This window comes from Chiloscyllium punctatum, chromosome 23 (genome assembly GCF_047496795.1).
Source record: "Chiloscyllium punctatum isolate Juve2018m chromosome 23, sChiPun1.3, whole genome shotgun sequence".
NCBI classification, from domain to species: Eukaryota; Metazoa; Chordata; class Chondrichthyes; order Orectolobiformes; family Hemiscylliidae; genus Chiloscyllium; species Chiloscyllium punctatum.
In genome coordinates, this window is record NC_092761.1 from 60,770,390 (window position 1) to 60,791,394 (window position 21,005).

General features: G+C 40.1%; 1 protein-coding gene across 1 annotated transcript in view; it reads left to right on the plus strand.

Annotated features, from left to right (window-relative positions):
- Window positions 1-617: 617 nt before the first annotated feature.
- Window positions 618-21,005, plus strand: part of ccdc15 (coiled-coil domain containing 15) — a 31,235-nt gene continuing 10,847 nt past the window's right edge. The window contains exons 1-6 of the mRNA XM_072593076.1: window positions 618-819; window positions 9,366-9,515; window positions 10,814-11,011; window positions 13,152-13,268; window positions 14,760-14,915; window positions 17,245-17,400. Of these exons, the coding sequence (XP_072449177.1) occupies window positions 622-819; window positions 9,366-9,515; window positions 10,814-11,011; window positions 13,152-13,268; window positions 14,760-14,915; window positions 17,245-17,400 (975 nt within the window). The 5' untranslated portion in view covers window positions 618-621. The remainder of the gene's footprint in view (window positions 820-9,365; window positions 9,516-10,813; window positions 11,012-13,151; window positions 13,269-14,759; window positions 14,916-17,244; window positions 17,401-21,005) is intronic.

Consider the following 21,005-nt stretch of genomic DNA (forward strand, 5'->3'; position numbering starts at 1 on the left):
ACTCTTGAAGAAATTTTTGAAAAGTTTTTCATTTTTGCTGCAGCCATGTAGGCCTTCATGAAGATGTCTGAACCTACTTACCTAAAGAATCTGAAGAGTTTTCACTGATGGATGGACCATGAATTCAAATTAATAGGATATTTGCTGAATCCATAGCACACACTCAACAGTGTAGGAAATGGGGGGAGGTGTGTGTTAACTGGCTGCAAAAATTCAGCGCAACAGTCATATCTGTGGAGATAAAGGTTTTGAGTCAAGGGCCTTGCATCATGGTTGCTGCAATAGAGTATGCTCAATGTTCTGTGTTCAATGGACTGCTGTTACTCGCCATTCAGTCTCAAATATATAGAAAGATAGAAACTTTATAGCACTATGGAAGGTCATTAAGCTATTTGTTCTCCTTACCAGCTCTTAGGCTGTAGTACTATGCGGGGTGGGGCGAGGTGGGATGACCACATGCAGGACAGCAGGTACCAAAAAGATCTTAATAATGATCACTCTGAAGGAGTTTGATTTCCTTTACCAAGATGGCCACCGCAGAGACGGGAATGCTGCCATTCTATTGGTTAAATCGATGACGGAATAGCTCCCGCGAGAGTCGGCGGATCTCACGAGAGTTGGATGAACGGCGGTTGGTGCGGATCGCGGACAATGCCCCGCACAGTGGAGTGCGACCGGTCCATGGGAGGCAGGGCAATGCAGCACCCCCGCTACCGGCCGCCGGTCCGGGTCTTGGCCGAGAGGAACCAGGCTGTGGTACCAGTGGGAGCCTGGGTGGAGTGTGCCCGGGACTGGCCCGACGAACAGAATCCGGCTTTTGTAAGTACCTCACAGTCTGGGGCAGGGGCACTGTAAACATACACTAGCGGGGGCGGGGGTGTGTATACATGGAGAGGAGATGGGGGTACATACAAGGGTATGTACACTGATGGGGGAGTAGAGAGAGGTGTGTACACTGATGGGGGGGCAGATGGGGACGTGAACATTGACTGGGGGGGATAGATGAGGTATGTACTCCGGGGGGGGGGGGGGGGGAATAGAGGGGGGCGTGAAGCCTGAAAGGGGGGGGTTAGGGGGCGTGTACGCTGACGGTGGGGGAGGGGGGGGGTAGAGGGGGCGTGTACGCTGACGGTGGGGGAGGGGGGGGTAGAGGGGGCGTGTACGCTGACGGTGGGGGAGGGGGGGGTAGAGGGGGCGTGTACGCTGACGGTGGGGGAGGGGGGGTAGAGGGGGCGTGTACGCTGACGGTGGGGGAGGGGGGGTAGAGGGGGTGTGTACGCTGACGGTGGGGGGGTAGAGGGGGCGTGTACGCTGACAGGGAGGATAGAGGGGGGACGTGAACACTGATGGGATGGGGGGGCGTGTACACTGACGGTGGGGGGGGCTAGAGGGGGCGTGTACGCTGATGGTGGGGGGGGGGTAGAGCAGGGCGTGTACACTGACAGGGAGGTTAGAGGGGGGACGTGAACACTGATGGGATGGGGGTGTGTGTACACTGACGGGGTGTAGGGCGGCGTGTACGCTGACGGAGGGGGGGGGTAGAGCGGGGCGTGTACACTGACAGGGAGGATAGAGGGGGACGTGAACACTGATGGGATGGGGGGGCGTGTACACTGACGGGGGGTAGAGGGGGCGTGTACACTGACGGGGGAGGAGTAGAGGGGGCGTGTACACTGAAGGGGGGTTAGAAGGGGGCGTGTACACTGACAGGAGGGTTGGGGGGGGGGTCAGTGTGTACACCTGGGTTGAGGGGGTGTGTACACCGGGGGGTTGAGGGGAGCGTGTACACTGATGAGCGAGGGGGAGTGTATACTGATGGGGAGGGGGAGTTGAGGGGGGCATGTTCACTGACGGGCACGCACACTGACGGGGAAGGGGGTGAGGGGCAAGGAGAAAGATATAAAAGAGACCTAAGGGGCAACTTTTTCACACAGAGGGTGGTACGTGCATGGAACGACCTACCAGAGGATGTGGTGGAGGCTGATACAATTGCAACATTTAAGAGGCATTTGGGTGGGTATATGAATAGGAAGGGTTTGGAGGGATATGGGCTGGGTACTTTCCAAATTTTTTTCAGTTCATTTGGGGATATGTGAAACCATTCAGTCAGCGGTAGTGTAAAGCATATCAGTGAAATCTCTTACCCTAAATCACTCTGCCTCTTCACTGCCGACCTTAACACCCATCTTTGTTGATCAGCCCTGTTAATTTCATTGCTTGGCATCTTTTTAAAAATTATCTATCCTCCCAAGTAAATCTAAAGGTGCAGAGTTGAAACATAGTAATATTTTGTTTGCTTGAATGTGAATGAATGTGGCTTTTAGCAAATGTAAAAGCCATGGTGAGCTTGACTGATTTCTTAAACTGAATGTTAGTTTACCTCTTATCATATATCGTATGGATTGAATCAAATTGGCTGAAGACTGGCATCTGTGATGCTGGGATCTCTGTGGGGAGACCCAATAATGATTTAGCTATTGTACTTCAGATTGCTTTGTTCCTCTACCTCACTTAGATTCACAGTTTCCGAGAGGTAATTAACCTCCCTATTTTCTTATCAAATTTATTAATGTCCTCCATTTATTAATTTTTTTTGCAGTCCTTCTCACTGTTGGCTATCCCTCCAGCTTGGTGTCATTTGTAAAGTTACAAGTGTATTTCTTTGATCCAAAATTCAAATCATCAATGTAAATTGTGAACAGCAGTGGTCTCAAAAGTGATCTTTGTGGAACAACACATCCCATTTTCTTTCACTCTGAACCATCTTCATTCTCTAACAGGAGACAGAGCAACAACAACCCAAAGCAACATGATCATTGCCACAGATTGGACTGGTCATGAATCCAGTACCATGCTGTTGGCACCAATCTGATCCACACTGGCCACATCTTGTCATTTGAGCCAGCCACGTCCTTGCAATCAGTGTTGCTGTGACAACATGTCCTCACACATGCAGTTTTTAATCCGGAATGACAAATCCTGTTGGTACTGTCTCCAATTTTCTTTCTTTTGTGCCTGCTGAAGAATCTTTCTCTGTTTTGTTTGAAATACGTTGGAAGGATTTTACTCCAATCTGCCTGATTATGTAATGAACCTATCTTCCTTGACAAAGTCCTGGTGTGGGACTGGGTACAAACATTTGGCTCCAAGGTAGGCATGCTACACACTGAGCCAGTTGACCTTCCCACTCTGAATAACTGCACTTATGTATACAATTTGCTCCACAAATTCATTCTGCCATCTGTCCCCTGACTTCCCATTCTCTGACCATAGTCATTTTTATGTTATTGATCACCTATAAAACGCCTTTTGGAAAAAAAAACATTTAATGATATCCAAAACTTTATCACCTGTTTATCTGTACAGGTAGTTCTCCTATAATGCTATAGTTGCATTCCGGAAAAATCTCACTTAATAGAAAATAGCTGAATCGAAATAATGAGGTCTATGAGAAAAGTGGGGTTAGGGACAGACCAGCAAAAAATATCACTCATGATCGCTCAAAAATTACCCAAAAGTGTAACACTAAGTGTAGCACAGTCTGAATGAAGATTGAAATCATATTTATTAACAAAACAATCGTAAATTTGACACAAGACATTCAAAAAATGTAAGAAAGCTGTTCTCTATACAGTACCCCTCTCAGAAAGCTACTGTATTGGCAGTTGACATTGATACATGTGCAAAACGGTATGAAGACATCAGCATTGACATTGCGCATGTGCAGAATGGCAAAAGTTCAGTCAGGTTTAACAAGCAAGATTTTCCTATTTAGTTTGAAATCTATGCTGACTATGCATTATTATGTTTCTCATTCCAAGATGTTCGTCTATTCTCTATTTAAGTTAGAGTTCTTTATATTTCCTATCTCTGATGTTAAGCTAACTGATTTATAATTCCCTGGACATGTTCTAACCACTTCTTACATATAGGATTGTGTTAGCTTTCAATCTTGAACTTTAGGAATTATTTTTTGCTTTGACTGAATTCTTTTTATTGTCAACTATTTTGAATCTGCTAGGTTTATGGATGTAATATAAATGCTAAAACTTGAATTTCAGAAGACTTTCCAGTGAATGTCAGACATGTGCAACACCTTTTCCACACAAAAAATATATTTTTCTTGTGCAGAGAACAATGGGAAATTGTGCAGTTTTAAAGCAGATTCTCGGATGTGTTATTCTGTCGGCCAATTGTGGTAACTTAATTTTTTTTAGTTTCAAGTGGACCGGTTTTCACTTAATTAAATGTAACCATAATGTTGTTTAATCGGTACAACATAGCCACTCATATTTGTTTCATTCTACTACAGAATTGGCCTCCTACGTTTATTTTTGAGTTAGAACCTTAAAAATATTGAGTTTGAACTGCACAGATGATATGCCTTCCACAATTCACTTTTGAACAGTATTATTACTGCTGCAGACAGCTTCTCTTTACTTCATCAATTATCATTCTATTTGGTCCAGCAGTCTTCTGAACTGTTGTCGGGACACAAGAAAAGACTAAAACTCACACTTTTCCATCTGTTATGGGCCAGATCAACTCACTCAAAATATGATTAAAGAAATTGAGGGTTTGATTAAGAAAATGAAGGAAACATATATCAGGTACAGACAGGACAGATCAAGTGAATCCTTAGAAGAGTATAAAGAAAGTAGGAGTATACTCAAGAGGGAAATCAGGAGGGCAAAACCGGGACATGAGATAGCTTTGGCAAACAGAATTAAGGAGAATCCAAAGGGTTTTTACAAATATATTAAGGACAAAAGGGTAACCAGGGAGAGAATAGGGCCCCTCAAAGATCAGCAAGGCGGCATTTGTGTGGAGCCACAGAAAATGGGGGAGATACTAAATGAATATTTTGCATCAGTATTTACTGTGGAAAAGGATATGGAAGATATAGACTGTAGGGAAATAGATGGTGACATCTTGCAAAATGTCCAGATTACAGAGGAGGAAGTGCTGGATGTCTTGAAACAGTTAAAGGTGGATAAATCCCCAGGACCTGATCAGGTGTACCCAAGAACTCTATGGGAAGCTAGAGAAGTGATTGCTGGGCCTCTTGCTGAGACGTTTGTATTATCGATAGTCACAGGAGAGGTGCTGGAAGACTGGAGGTTGGCAAATGTGGTGCCACTGTATAAGAAGGACGGTAAAGACAAGCCAGGGAACTATAGACTGGTGAGCCTGATCTCGGTGGTGGTCAAGTTGTTGGAGGGAATCCTGAGGGACAGGAGGTACATGTATTTGGAAAGGCAAGGACTGATTCGGGATAGTCAACATGGCTTTGTCCGCGGGAAATTATGTCTCACAAACTTGACTGAGCTTTTTGAAGAAGTCACAAAGAAGATTGATGAGGGCAGAGCAGTAGATGTGATCTATATGGACTTCAGTAAGGCGTTCGACAAGGTTCCACATGGGAGACTGATTAGCAAGGTTAGATATCACGGAATACAGGGAGAACTAGCCATTTGGATACAGAACTGGCTCAAAGGTAGAAGACAGAGGGTGATGGTGGAGGGCTGTTTTTCAGACTGGAGGCCTGTGACCAGTGGAGTACCACAAAGATTGGTGCTGGGCCCTCTACTTTGTGTCATTTACATAAATGATTTGGATGCGAGCATAAGAGGTACAGTTAGTAAGTTTGCAGGTGACACCAAAATTGGAGGTGTAGTGGACAGCGAAGGGGGTTACCTCAGATTACAACAGGATCTGGACCAGATGGGCCAATGGGCTGTGGCAGATGGCGTTTAATTCAGATAAATGCGAGGTGCTGCATTTTGGGAAAGCAAATCTTAGCAGGATTTATATACTTAATGGTAAGGTCCTAGGGAGTGTTGCTGAACAAAGAGACCTTGGAGTGCAGGTTCATAGCCCCTTGAAAGTGGAGTCGCAGGTAGATAGGATAGTGAAGAAGGCGTATGCTATGCTTTCCTTTATTGGTCAGAATATTGAGTATAGAAGTTGGGAGGTCATGTTGCAGCTGTACAGGACATTGGTTAGGCCACTGTTGGAACATTACGTGCAATTCTGGTCTCCTTCCTATCGGAAAGATGTTGTGAAACTTGAAAGGGTTCAGAAAAGATTTACAAGGATGTTGCCAGGGTTGGAGGATTTGAACTACAGGGAGAGGCTGAACAGGTTGGGGCCGTTTTCCCTGGAGCGTTGGAGGCTGAGGGGTGACCTTATAGAGGTTTACAAAATTATGAGACGCACGGATAGAATAAATAGACAAAGTCTTTTCCCTGGGTCGGGGAGTCCAGAATTAGAGGGCATAGGTTTAGGGTGAGAGGTGACAGATATAAAAGAGACCTAAGGGGCAACTTTTTCACACAGAGGGTGGTATATGTATGGAATGAGCTGCCAGAGGATGTGGTGGAGGCTGGTACAATTGCAACACTTAAGAGGCATTTAGATGGGTATATGAATATGAAGGGTTTGGACGGATATGGGCCGAGCACTGGCAGGTGGGACTAGATTGGTCGGCATGGACGGATTGGACCAAAGGTTCTGTTTCCATACTGTACATCTTTATGACTCTGACTCTATATTCAGAAGATAGTCTGGATCCTAAAATTTCTTAATTTCAGCGTAAGATTAAGGTGCACATTCGAGATGTAATTCCATTGGTCAAACTAGTCAACTTTAAGCAAAACATACTTTATTTTCACTATAGTGTAAAAATACAGACAAAGTAAAAATAGAAGAAAATAATTCACTTAACTAACGGTATGGAAATGCTTAACAAAATAATTATATTAACTACTATTAATTAACGTTTCCAATATAATAACATATAAATTCAGTAAAATAGATTGTCTAATGCAGTTCTAGCAGCAGGATGAGAACCCCAGCTTTTAGCTGTAACAGAGATGAGTAACAGCTTCCAGATCCAGCTTCAACAACCGCAGAAAGTTAAAACTAAAAGTCCTGGTGATGTGGGAGCTGGCCCTATCCATTCAGGTTGCTTCTATTGTTTTAACTTTAAAAAAACCAAAGCCTCACAAACGGTCGATGTTATTGGCATTGAGCAGACTACTTGACACCTCTCTCAACCTTTTTTCATTTAAAAAAAGGACAAAATCCACCTGTTAAAGCCATGGTATCTTCATATACCAAACATAGAATTGAAATGAGCTTCTATGGCTGCAATAAAATAGAATAGAAATATAGCTTTTCATTAATTTAAAGTTCACGTCCTTTGGGTGTAATATTTGTTAGTTGGATTGACTATGCAGTTCAAAATCTATAGTCTGCAAAATTTTAAAGGTCCATGACATCCCCTTTTCATTGTCACATAGGTAAATTAGTTGATATTTCAGAACAGGGAACAAGTCAGAAATATATCTGAGGGTAGTTTCACATTAGCTCACTGGCTCTGTGCAGCCACAAGCATTCCTGCCACAGGAAGTTTTGTGATCCTACTGCACCCTATAGTGAAAAGTGTAAGAGAGCAATAGCATATTTCTACCTGACTTCAGCAGTAATTTATTTGTAGAAATGATCTGGGGAATATCTGTAATGCTCAACATTCAAATTAACATTTTCCATATTTGAATTCTTATTTTGATAATTTGTCAATTTGCATTTAAATTAAATCTATATTTGAGAAAAAAATGTTTTGTCTGTTTCCTTTAAAGGAGGAAGCACTGAGTGGAAAAGTAATCAGCCTAAAAATAATAACCCAAATCTGTAATATATATTATTCTGGAGTTTCCTTTGTGTATGGAGTTGAGGCAGTAATTGCCTTGGAGAACTGAATGGTTATCCACTTCAGTTCCTCACTTTCCGTGCAGTTCTTATTTGTTGCTGTAATGGACTACCAACTACTTAATGTACTTTGTATTTATTAACTCTGACTCTGACTCTGAAAAGATAATTCAATTTTATCCTTTTTTGTGAAGAAATCTGTCTTCAGCACAGTCTTGAAGATCCTTGCTCAAAAATCCACTGATGTACAAGGCTGGGCTTTTACAAGAGCCAGAAGGGATTTTTTTTTTCCATATATGCAGTCTTAACTGGATACTTAAACACGTTTTTGAATTCCAGTCATCCTATAGTTCCCATTTACTTTTGTAGCCACAAATTTGTGTTTGCAGTTGGTTTGTGAAATGAAGCACTGAAATCGTTGATTTTGTTCTTGCATTTTTAGAAAGAAGCTTCCCTTCAAAGAGCTTTGGTAAATTAGATTTAGCATAAAAAGTGCTGTCTCAATTTACCACAGATCTTACTCATCAGCTGAGTTGAATGAGCACATAGGAACATGGTTAATAAGTTTGCAGATGACTCCAAAAGTGGCTGTACAGTGAAGGAGGTTATCTAAGATTACAAGGAGATCTTGATCAATTGGGGTCAATGGTCCGAGGTGTGGCAGAATAAGTTCAATGTGGATAAATGTGAGGTATTGCATTTTGGTAAAACAAATAAATGCAGAAATTGTACAATTAATGGTAGGGCCCTGAGTAGCATTGTAGAACACGACCTAGAGGTTCAGGTGCATACTACTTTGAAATTTGCATCACAAGTAGGGTGGTTAAAAAGGCATTTAGCACACTTGTCTTCATTGCTCAGAGCTTTGAGTATAGGAGTTGGAATATCATGTTGAGATTGTCCAGGACAGTGGTGAGGCCTCTTCTGGAGTACTGTGTCCCATCCTGGTTGTCTTGTTATAAAACTGGTGTTATTAAACTGAAGAAGATTCAGAAGAGATTTACCAGGTTGTTGCTGGGCAGGAGGGTTTGAGGAAAGGCTGGATAGGTGGGAGTTTGTTTTATTGAAGCATAGGAGATTGGGGGATGACCTTGAGAGGTTTATAAAATAATGAGGGGCAGAGATAAGATGAATAGCAAAGACCTTTTCCCTATGTTGGGGGTAGTTAAAAATTACGGGGCATATTTTTAAGGTGAGAGGAGAAAGATTTAAAAACGACATGAGGGGCAACTTTTCTTTTACACAGTGGTCAGTGTGTGGAATGAACTGCCAGAAAAAATGGTGGATGCAGGATTATTTACAACAAATGTTTAAAAGACATTTGTATATAATTTATATGAATAGGAAAGGTTTGGAGGGATATGGGCCAAATACAGGTAGGTGGGGCTAGTTTAGTTTGAGAACATAGTCAGCATGGACTAGTTGAACGAGGATTCAGTTTCCATCCTGTATGATTCTATGCTAAGGAAAGCATTTTTATATCACTTGCTCTGGTACTATTTAATCTCTCATTTTCTTTTAATCAGTCATCTTTAGAATTTTACAACGAGCCATTAAAAGAGCTTGATTTTATGGTTGTGATAATAGTTGTGAATAAGATCTTTACAAGAATTAATCGAGTGTTCCTTCTCAATTGGCTGCTTTATGCTAAGATTTCAGCTATTGAAGTGGATGAGCAACTAAAAGAAATCCATAGAGAAAAGCTGGAGAATTTGAAGCGTTTTCAAGAAGAGGTGAAGCACCGAGTGAACAAGTATACTCGATTACGCAAAAAACAGCAACAACAGCGATCTTATGAAGCAGTAAGGAAATGTCAAAAAAGTTATTAAATAAATACATATTCTTCTTCTTAATATCTTTATATAATTAAAAATACAAAAATATTCCTTTTCGTGCTTTTTACTATCTAGTGAATTGAACAGATCTGCCTAAATTTGATGCAATCTCAAAGTCAGTTTTTTTTTCTTTTTCAATTTCTGAATTTCTATTATTAATCATTGGAGATATAATTTGAATGTACCCATTATTTTGCACAACTTTTCCAAAAGATCTTATAATAGTCTCTCTTGATACAAAGTGGATTAATGTGGCTCACGTTTTTTAAAAGACAGCTCCTGGGCACTGTTGACAACTTTGCTAAATTCCTGTAAAAGTGGAAGGATAAATCTTGAACAAAAACAGAAATTGTTGGAAAATCTCAGCAGATCTGGCAGCATCTGTCGAGAGAAAATAGTTAGTGTTTTGGTTCTAGTTAACGTTAACTCTGATTTCTCTTTACAGATGCTGCAAGACCTGCTGAGATCTTCCAGCAATTTCCTTTTTGCTTTTGATTTCCAGCATCAATAGTTCTTTTGGTTCTTTACTTCAGATAAAATATGTTATGCACCAGACTGCTAATTCACCGTTACATAAACCAAAAGTTGCTGGGAATACTCAAATCCAGCACCAACTGTGGAGAAAGAAGCACAGAGATGCTGTTTCCTGTTGATAATCTTTTGTCAGAATTTACTGACCTGATATCTTAACTCACTTTCTCTCTCCACAGGTGCTGCCTGACCTACAGAGGGTTTGCAGTATTTTTCAGTCTTATTCCAGATCTCTGTTCTCTGCAGTTTTTCCTTTTGGTAGTCTAGGTTCTTCTTTTTAACAGCTGATTGCAATTGTTGAGTTTTTCATGTTGACAAAGTACTGGAACAATGAGGAGGGAAGAAATGGGTCTATTTCATAAATTCAGTATCTGAGCATAATTTGTCATGCTACTTCTGCTTTAAGTATTGTAACGCAACACTATTTCAACAAGTCGGGGAAAACACATAAACCATGTTATATCTCATCACATTGAGATATTCAGGCCAAAAAGCATTTTTTGCAATGTTCCATTAATTAGTGTATATAGTATATATTAATATAGCCACAGTGCTCCATGTTTTGCATTCAAACTATTATTCTGTTCTTAAAGGTAGGGAGTTGTTGCTTTGATTAAAAGAGAAAGAATGTAGCAAATGTAAGATTGTAAGTTGTTCCACAGTGGACCTTGGAGGCATAAAATATATAGTTGTATGTATTACATATATCACTTAAACTATCTTTTTTTTAATAGGTTGAAAGGGATGATCGTGTGATAAAGCAATCTTCTGCTTCAGTTGAAGATCTCACTCCAAATAAAAACACATGCATATTTCGTGGTAATAATTCAGAATTTGCCATTTTTAGTCCAAGCTCTAGATGGGTGTGTGTTCGGAATCTGGGCATTGACAAGCAAGAAGGCAGTGATGTTTTCAGTGATCAAGCTCAGAAGGTGAGCATATCCTAGAGATAATTGAACTGCAGCTCATTTTTCTCAAAGGTATTTCGTCTTTTGAGCAGAGCAAAATAAGACTTTTTTTCGTGATAGAAGGGCCAATTGCAGAAATGAAATCTTACCACGTCATATTGCACTCTCATTGAAACTAGAATTACAAATATTGATCTTTCCACTACCCATCACTAAAAGTCTGTTATCTTTATGAGTATAAAATGCAAAAACATTGGGTTCCAAGTCTTGCACGATATTTGCCTTTTGTGTTCAATCATGCTAGCTGGGAACTAGCCAATGCAAATGCTCCTTGATGTTTCATATTACTCAAAATTCATATTGATTAATCTATCTATGCAATAATATCAGAGTATGATTAATTTATGGAAGATCTGGTCTGTTATACCAAGTCTGGAGGTTGTTTTATTCCTATATTAAAGATTTATTGAGAAGTGACAACGTAAAATAGTAATGATCTTAAAACATGTCTGCAATGATATAATATTAAACAAGCCATTGAGATATAACCTGATAAAGTTTAACATTGACAAAGTTCCCTGGCAGTTTCCTTTGAAAGGTTTTGTGGTAAGATTTGATTTACCTGATTTACCCAGTCCAGCTTCAAGAATATTCTAAAGTATAAGTGAAAACCTGACTTGTATATTCCTTAATCGCCTCTGCTTACAGGACCTCGAGCCCCCCCCCCTCCCTCACCAACAAGCCACTTTTGGACTTGTATATTAATCATTCATTCTGTTTCTTTACAAAAAAAAGAGGCGGGGGTCAGTTTAGCTCAGTTGCCTGGATGACTGGTTTGTGATACAGAGTATGATGCCAACAGTATGAGTTCAGTTCCCGCACCAGCTGAGGTTACTCTCCACCCCTCTCTCTGTCACTGAGGTGTGGTGATCCCCTCACAATCAGCAGCCCTATGGTCTGGTAAGAGTATGGTGACTTTACCTCTACCTGTTTCCAAAATATGGCAGGAGTAGGTAACTAACAGTTTCTCATTGCCACAATTCCAAATTGGTACGGTAGCCAAGACCGGTTGTTTCATTAGTTGGGCAGTTCGAGGATTCATTTATTGTAACAAGTTTAAGTAATCTAAATGATGGTTGATAACATTAATTTCAAAGCTTATAATCTGCTTTTCTTAAGGGAATGTCACAACAACTGTAGTTAAGTAATTGTATTTTCAAGTTATTTATGTTTGAAGATAATCTTTTTGATCTCTTCAAGACATGTTTATACTATAATTTGTTCCATTTCACTCTTTGAATTGCTATGAGAATTTAAAGAGAATTTCAAACAGTTTATTTTAAGCAATAGTCACAAAATTTCATGATTTTCAATACAATCAAACTGTTATGTTTAACTCAGAAAATACAGGAATATTTGACCTACATTGTAATAAATACCAGTGACAGCCTTGTATTACTATACAGAAATAAAAATCTCTTCATTATTTTTGTGTGCAGTATTTTAGATTGCTTATTTCCCCCCCCCCCCCCTTTCTCTTTCTCTCTCCGCTCCCTTTCTCTCTCTCTCTCTGCCAACTTTCTCTTCCACCCTCTCTTGCTTCTCTTGCTTCCTCTTTCTCACTCTTTCTCTCTGTCACTTCTTTCTTTCCCTGCCCCCAACCCCTTTGTCTTTCTCCCTCTGTTTCTGTTTCTGTCGAGCCTGAAGATTTTTTCATATTTTAATCCTCTACAAAAGTGCTTAGCTCCAGTCACCAAGTAAGAAAATGTACAGCTTACTCTCTCGCTCCCAGGTATTTGCCAGACTATCCATGATGATGAATTGTGCAAGAGGGACTATTTGGATTTTTATCTCAATTTTTGACTGTATGCTTTTCAGTAGAGCCCTTAATGGCTTTGGAGAGATTGAAAGTGCAAAACTATAATAAACTCAATTGTCTAGTTGCATTTTCTTACCAATCTGAGATTTTTTTGTTTCTAATTTAAGTTAAAGATAATTTTGTATAAACTGGAGGCACTTAGTGCATTACTAAAGTACTATTTCTAGTTAAGGTAGGGTATCATATAAAACTGAAGTATTGCTTCTGAGTTATCTTTATTTGTGTATATTTCAATGCAAAAGCTATCCATTTTAAACTAATACTAATGAGTCTGATTTGTTTTAGCTTAGTAAAGTGACAAAACAGGCTCGGCGTAGGCTTGCATCATGTCAAACTGTATCAGAAGAGGACTTGTGCTCAACACTTCCAGGAGGAATTTGGAGGGTGTCACCAATAAGAGATGTGAGTTATGTTGCAAGACATAATGTAAAAGAATGTGTATGAATATATCAACTGTCTTGGAATGTGTAGAAATGTTTGCTTTTGAAATAATTTGGAAACCTGATACTGAAAGAAACCACAGTATCTCCCAATTTGGAGTTTTTAATGCATCTCTTTAGAAACAAAATAGAGAAAGACTTAGTCATAGAGATGTACAGCATGTCCTTGCTGACCAGATATCCTAAATTAATCTAGTCCCATTTGCCAGCACTTGATCTATACTTGATTTGTTTTTTTTTCTCCAATCTCAAACCGCTAATTTTGTGACAAATTGCGAATTTATTTATTGTGAACCATGTTCATAAGGTACCATTCTTTTCTAATCTTATTTCACTTAAGACTGCCAAAGCAGAGAAATAGACTTCCAGTTATATCACGTTTAGTTGAAAACAACTGGACTTTACAATTGAAGGAATGCATTCTTATATTAGTATTTCAATCACAAGCATCCTTTTTTTTTGTCTAGAGAAACTAAATATGTAGATGCCAACTGATTGCATAAGATGTGCATTTACTTCCTCTTGTAAGTTTTACTATGATGTAGACTTCTGAAAGTTTTTCTTTTATTTACCCCAAAAGTGTGTTCATGAGAATTAGGGAAGCGGTTTGAATAGAATTAATGCCTTATTACTGTGTTGGAGTGTTTATAATCAATATTTGCTCAGACATTAGTTCATCCCTATTATTATTTTGTGAAATTGAATGTCAGGTGTTTACATTTTAAATTACAGCTTTAATTGTACGTTAAAGCTATGTTTGTATTTCTGTAATGTCTGAATATCAAATCAAATGGGTTATATTGATCTCACATAGTTTACATCATTCAAGTATGTGAAGTCTCATTACATACTTTTGTATAAATTTTGAGGAAAACCAGTGCTTGATCAAATATAGAATGCATTCAGGAACATTTTGTTGAATATTCTGGCCGTGGGTCACATTATAATCTGGAAGGTTGCATTAATGTCTGAAGTAGGAGGATAGATGTTAGGGGAAGGAGGTGGTGGTGCTTAAAAATTGGGAAGCAAAGTAGAGAGAGGTGGTGTGCCCTCACACCCAGAAGCCTAATGAATGACCTTAAATGGCCAACCAGGAGCTGTTTCCTGCCAATGCTGGTGTTTTACCAGGTATGAATCTCTCTCTCTGTGGAGCCTGCCAGTGGAACCATGGTGATCTTCCTATGAGGCTTGTGCTTTCTGATCAAGCACTCTGTGGTCCATCAAAGACTGCCATCCCCTCAGAAATGGTGACCATGCAGCAATGCCAGAGTTTTATCTGGCTCCAATGATCTTTGTTTGAAAGTGGTGTACATGTCATCTGCCTATCTGTCAGTGTAAATTTAACTCCTTGAAATGTTAAGTCTCTTGTTTCGATGTTAACAATCTTGTCAAAGTTTAAAACAAGAATAGAATGGCCACTAGTCAACATTCATGGCATTTTCTCCTTTCCCAGAACTTAGTATCCCAAAAAGAGGGACAACTAGATGCTACAGGAGATTTCATGTGTTCAGAAGGTCAACAAGACCTGCCTGCTGAATTGCAGGTACAGTCTCAGAAGTTGATGGATCGAAAACATGTTACTTTCCAGTCAGAGCTGCAGCATCCCAAGGTTAGAGTTGCATTTTTAGGTTACTGTTCTCAACTGTGGTTTGGCAAGCAACTTGGTTGTTATTTCCAGCATTTTCTATTTTTATTTCTAGTTTAGTAGTGGTTGAAGATTATAGAATCAGACAGTGTGGAAGCAGGACATTCAGGCCATCGAATCCACACCGACCCTCCAAACAGCATCCCAACCAAACCAACCCCCATACCCTATTCTCATTTCCCATGGCTGTTCCACCTAGCCTGGACATGATGAGCAATTTGAGCAGGGCCAATCTTTGAACTATGGGAGGAAACCGGAGCACCCAGAGGAAACCCACACAGACATGGGGAGAACATGCAAACTCACAGACAGTCACCTGAGACTTGAATCGAATCTAGGTCCCTGGTGCTGTGAGGCAGCACTGTTAATCACTGAACCATTGTGCTGGCTCATGCTGTAGTACTTGAGATTTAGCAATAATCAAATTAGAGATGTACAGCACAGAAACAGATCCTTCAGTCCAACTCACCCATGCCAAATAGATATCCTAATCTAATCTAGTCCCATTTGCCAGCACTTGGCCCATATCCCTCTAACCCTTCCTATTTGTATACCGAGCCAGATGCCTTTTACAAGCTGCAATTGTACCAGTCTCCTCCACTTCCTCTGGCAGCTCATTCCATACACACTCAACCCTCTGTGTGAAGAAGTTGCCCCTAAGGTACTTTTTAAATCTTTTCCCTCTCACCTTAAACCTATACCCTCTAGTTTCGGACTCCCTTACCCTGGGAAAAGACCTTATCCATTCACCCTAACTATGTTTCCCATGATTTTATAAATTTCTATCAGGTCACCCCTCAGCCTCCAATACTCCAGGGAAAATAGCCTATTCAGCCTCTCCCTATAGCTCAAATCTTACAACCCTGGCAACATCCTTGTAAATCTTTTCTGAACCATTTCAAGTTTCACAACATCATTCCTATCAAATGCTTTCTGCACTATCCTATCTACTTGCAACTCTACTTTTAAGGAACTGTGAATCTGCACTCCAGAGTCTCTTTGTGCAGCAACACACCATAGGACCTTCCCACAAGTCCTGCTAAGAATTGCTTTTCCAAAATGCAGTATCTCACATTTATCTAAATTAAACTCCATCTGTCACTTCTCAGCCCATTGACCCACCTGATCAAGATCCCTTTGTACTTTGAGGTAATCTTCTTCCCTGTCCACTACACTTCCAATTTTGGTGTCATCTGCCAACTTACTATCTATATCTCCTATGTTCACATCCAAATCATTTTTATAAATGACAAAAAGTACTGGACCCAGCACCAATCCTTGTGGCACTCCACTGGTCACAGGCCTCCAGTCTGAAAAGCAACCCTCCACCACCACCCTCTGTCTTCTACCTTTTGAGCCAGTTCTGTATCCAAATGACTCTTTCTCCCTGTATTCCATGAGATCTACCCTTGTTAACCAGTCTCTCGTGGGGAACCTTGTCGAACGCCTTGCTGAAGTCCATATAGATCACATCCATTGCATTGCCCTCCTCCATCCTCTATGTTACTACTTCAAAAAACTCAATCAAGTTCATGAGACATGATTTCCTATACATACAGCCATGTTGACTATCCCTAATCGGTCCTTGCTTTTCCAAAACATGTAAATCCTGTCCCTCAGGATTCCCTCCAACAACTGGCCCACAACCAATGTGAATGTAATACTTGTGGCTTGTATATTTGGAAGCATGGCAGCTTTATTTACAAAGTAATTAAGCAGTTGAATAAAATGATGGTTAGTACTCATCCAATGGCAGGGGTGGTGGAAGGTTTTGTTATCTGGCTTCTTGTATTAGCATTCATCTTTTGTAGTAAACTAAAGATGTAAAAAGATCCTCAACCGCACAGACTGTATGTGGACTTTTAAAGAAAGGTAATATATCTTGTTTTTATTAGTTTCTACCTAGATTTAATTTCGTGAACTTGTGTTGCCTGATTTATCAAAGTGCAGCTGAATTGTGACCTTACCAATACCCTGCTATTTTACAAACTGCTCTGAAAGGGAAAGTGAAACATGTAGTTTTCTTGCATAATTATAAGCCATTTTAAAATTCCATTGTTCAGATAACCCAATGATATGTGGAATTAATGGCCAAAGAAAAATTCTTACCATATCTATTACACTTCTGCAGATGAAGCTGTTGATTTACTGTACTGTATCCAAATTCCTTTAAATACCTGGTTCCGAGTTTTTCTGTGGATTTTATATGGTGGTAAGAATTTTGTGAGGAGACATAAAAAGACAACAGAGTGACCTTCTAGTTTATCATTCAAGGCACCTTCTCCTTTTCCAGAACCCAGTAGCCCAAACAGAGGCGCATCTGAACATGGCAGGAGAGTTTGTGTGTTTGGAAGACCAGCATGACCTACCTGTAGAGTTGCAGGAGCAGTCTCAGAAATTGTTGGATGGGAAACATATTAATTTCCAACCAGAGCTGCAACATGAAAGGGTAAGGCTTAGGTTTCCAGATTATTCTACACTGTGTTATACTGAGAAGTGAAGTGGAATCACATATTTAAAATATGTGATTTTAAATTAATGTAACATTTTAATTGGTGCAAAATTCTATTGCTTTTACAACTTCCAATCATTCCTTATATAATACAGAATTTAAATCCAATTTTTCATCTCCACTAGTTTACAAATCTTCGCTGTCTTGATAAGAAATATGAATGCCTTGAATTCTGAGAGGGTATATTAACTTTCTGTGATATCTCCCGGTGTCACTTTAAACAATGATAAAAATTCTGGATATAAGTTTGCTCGCTGAGCTGGAAGGTTAGTTTGCAGACATTTCATCACCATACTAGGTAACATCATCAGTCAGCCTCCCGTGAAGCACTGGTGTTAGTAACCCACTTTCTATTTATGTGTTGAGGTGCAACACACAAATAGAAAACGGGTCAGTAACACCAGTGCTTCACCTGAGGCTCACCGATGATGTTACCTAGTATGGTGATGAAACGTCTGAAAATGAACCTTCCAACTCAGCGAGCAAACTTATATCCAGAACCTCAACCTGAGCTACAAATCTTCTCAAAACTTGCTAATTATAAAAATATTAGTCGTGTCATTCCCTAATGTTTCTACACATAATGTGGCCTCTAAGTGCAACATGTTTAGCTTTAGTTCTTTTATTTTTTTTCATTATATTCAGTGGTGTTAGCATTACTGAATCCCCAATATCAACATCCTTCAGGTTACAATTGACAAAAGACTCTAATGGACTCGCCACATAAACAGAGTGGTTACATGAGCAGGTCAGAGGCTAGGAATACTGTACCGTATGACTTGCTTCCTTTCTCCCAAAGTAAAAACAATGACTGCAGATGCTGGAAACCAGATTCTGGATTAGTGGTGCTGGAAGAGCACAGCAGGAATAAAGCTAATGAAGGGCTTTTGCCCGAAACATCGATTTCGAAGCTACTTGGATGCTGCCTGAACTGCTGTGCTCTTCCAGCACCACTAATCCTTTCTCCCAAAGCCTGTCCACTGTCTACAAGGCACAAGTCAGGAGTACGATGGCACTCTTCCCCACTTGCCTGAATGAGTGACGCTACAACAGCTTAACAACATTGAGAACAAAGTCGCTCCCTTGATTGGTACCATGTCCACAAGCATCCACTCCCTCCACCACAGATGCTCAGTAGCAGCAGTGCACTGCAGAAATTCACTAAAGATCCTTAGGCAGCACTTTCCAAACCCATGACCACTTCCATCTAGATGACAAAGGCAGCAGATAAATGGGAACACTACCACTTGCAAGGTCCCCTCAAAGCCACTCACTGTCCTGACTTGGAAATATATCATCATTTCTTCACTGTCACTGGGTCAAAGTCCTGGAATTCCTTCCGTAAGGGCATTGTGAGTCAACCTACAGCAGGTGGACTACTGTGGTTCAAAAGGGCAGCTCGCCACCACCTGAAGGGTATTTGGGTACAGCCAATAAATGCTGGCCAACAAGCAACCCCACATTCCACAATTGGGTGGCACGGTGGTTCAGTGGTTAGCACTGCTGCCTCACAGCACCAGGGACCTGGGTTCAATTCTAGCCTCAGGTGACTATCTGTGTGGATTTTGCACATTCTTCCTGTGTCTGTGTGGGTTTCCTCTGGGTGGTCCGGTTTCCTCCCACAGCCCAAAGATGTGCGGATTAGGTGAATTTGCCATGCTAAATTGCCCATAGTGTTCAGGGATGTGTAGGTTAGGTGCATTAGTCAGGGGTCAATGTAGAGTAATAGAGTAGGGAAATGGGTTTGGGTGGGATACTCTTCCGAGGGTCAGTGTGGACTTGTTGGGCCGAAGGGTTTGTTTCCACACTGTAGGGAGTCTGTGATTGTTAGTGAATACAAAAAGAAAAACACGCTTTAGATCCACCTCTGGGATATATCTGTTGTGCCTTGCTGGTAAATCTGTGGTGGTTTTCAGAGACTGGCAGGTTACATGCACCAACTTTAGTTGTTGCACAGTCAAGCTTGCTTGATCATTGGCATGTAGTATACTTGCATAGTAGCCTCTTTGATGTGAATGATCTGTTGCTTCAGACTGTATTCTGCTATTGGGACTTTGCTGCATGGGCATATTTATTAAAATCAGTCTGGTTTAAATATTGCAACAAAATTTAATAAAGTCATACTGTACTATTTCAGTGGTGTTTTAACTTCCCAAGCAATTATATATTCCTTTTGAGTTATGAATTATTTAAATGTTAACCAGTACTTCCATCATTATTTTTTAGGCTAATTTCCCAATTTCAGACAGTACGTTGTCTTTGTTTAAAATTAAGACCACAGTTTTGTACTTGGCTGCATTACTCTTCTCATGACATTCGTCATACCATGATCCCCAGAGAATCATACTCCTAATTAATCCCTCATTACACAATGAGATCTAAACTAGTCTATCCCCTAACTGGTTCTTCAATACGATATTCGAGAAAACTGCCTCCAAAGCATTCAGTCAGTTTATCTTCCGAGCCAATTTAGTTCATCCAGTTTCCATGAAGATTAAAGGTTCCCAAACTTATTGCTATGCTCTTGTTATATGCTCCTTTGATTTCCTGATTGTAGACTCTGCCCAGTTATATTACTATACATGGTTGTGTAAACTACCAGTGTTGCTGTTCCATTTGTTATTTAGCAGCTGTATACTTAATAATTCTGTGTTCTGATTTTCTGAACCAAGGTCCTTTCTTTCCCTACTATTTTCATCCCTTTGATACCAGGACTACCTCACCTCTGTTTCCATTTTGCCAGCTTTTCTAAGTAATATAGACTCTGTGTGTGTGTGTGTCTTACCAAAATGAATGACTCACCAAGCCTTTTTTTAACGCATGGTGAATGGAAAAGTCAGTTTTAATTTTAGCTTCCATATGTAACCGACTTCAGTAAAAACTGATATTGCAAAATATCTCTCTCTTTCCTGTTGTCTCCATATTGTATAGAATTCTGAACCAAGGGTAATGGTTTTCCATTTCAGTGTTTATCTTAATTCTTTGCAAATCTTCCACATCTAATCCAAAGCAAGCATATTTTACAAATATATTAGCATATTTAAAACATGATTTGTACTTAATTGTTTCATGGAATTGTTTTAAAATTTACCCTGTGACAATTTGATTGAAGCCTAGATGTTTTCGCCTGTTGCTGTAACTTAGTCATATATTTTATAATTATTTTTTACAAGGTGAAGTTGCCATTGTTTCAGAGGACCATAGCATTGCTCTCTCAGAGAGAGAGAGAGAGAGAGAGAGAGATACGATTGGAGGTGGTTTAAACTGAGAATCACCATACCTCGGGCAAGGGAAGAGGTTGAGAAGGAGGGAACCTTCTAACCTCAGTCAAAAATGAGAGTTGAACCTATGCTGTTGGTGTGACATCTTCACAAACTAGCCATCCAGCAGATGATTTGAATTAAGTAATGTACATAATGGCAAATGGATATTTAAGTCTTAAAAAAGTGAATTAAGAGAAAAAAGTCTTTTGACATTAAAGGTACATATTCCAGAAAAGGGTTTAAAATTCATTTAAATAAAATGTGTGACTTTCTAACCCC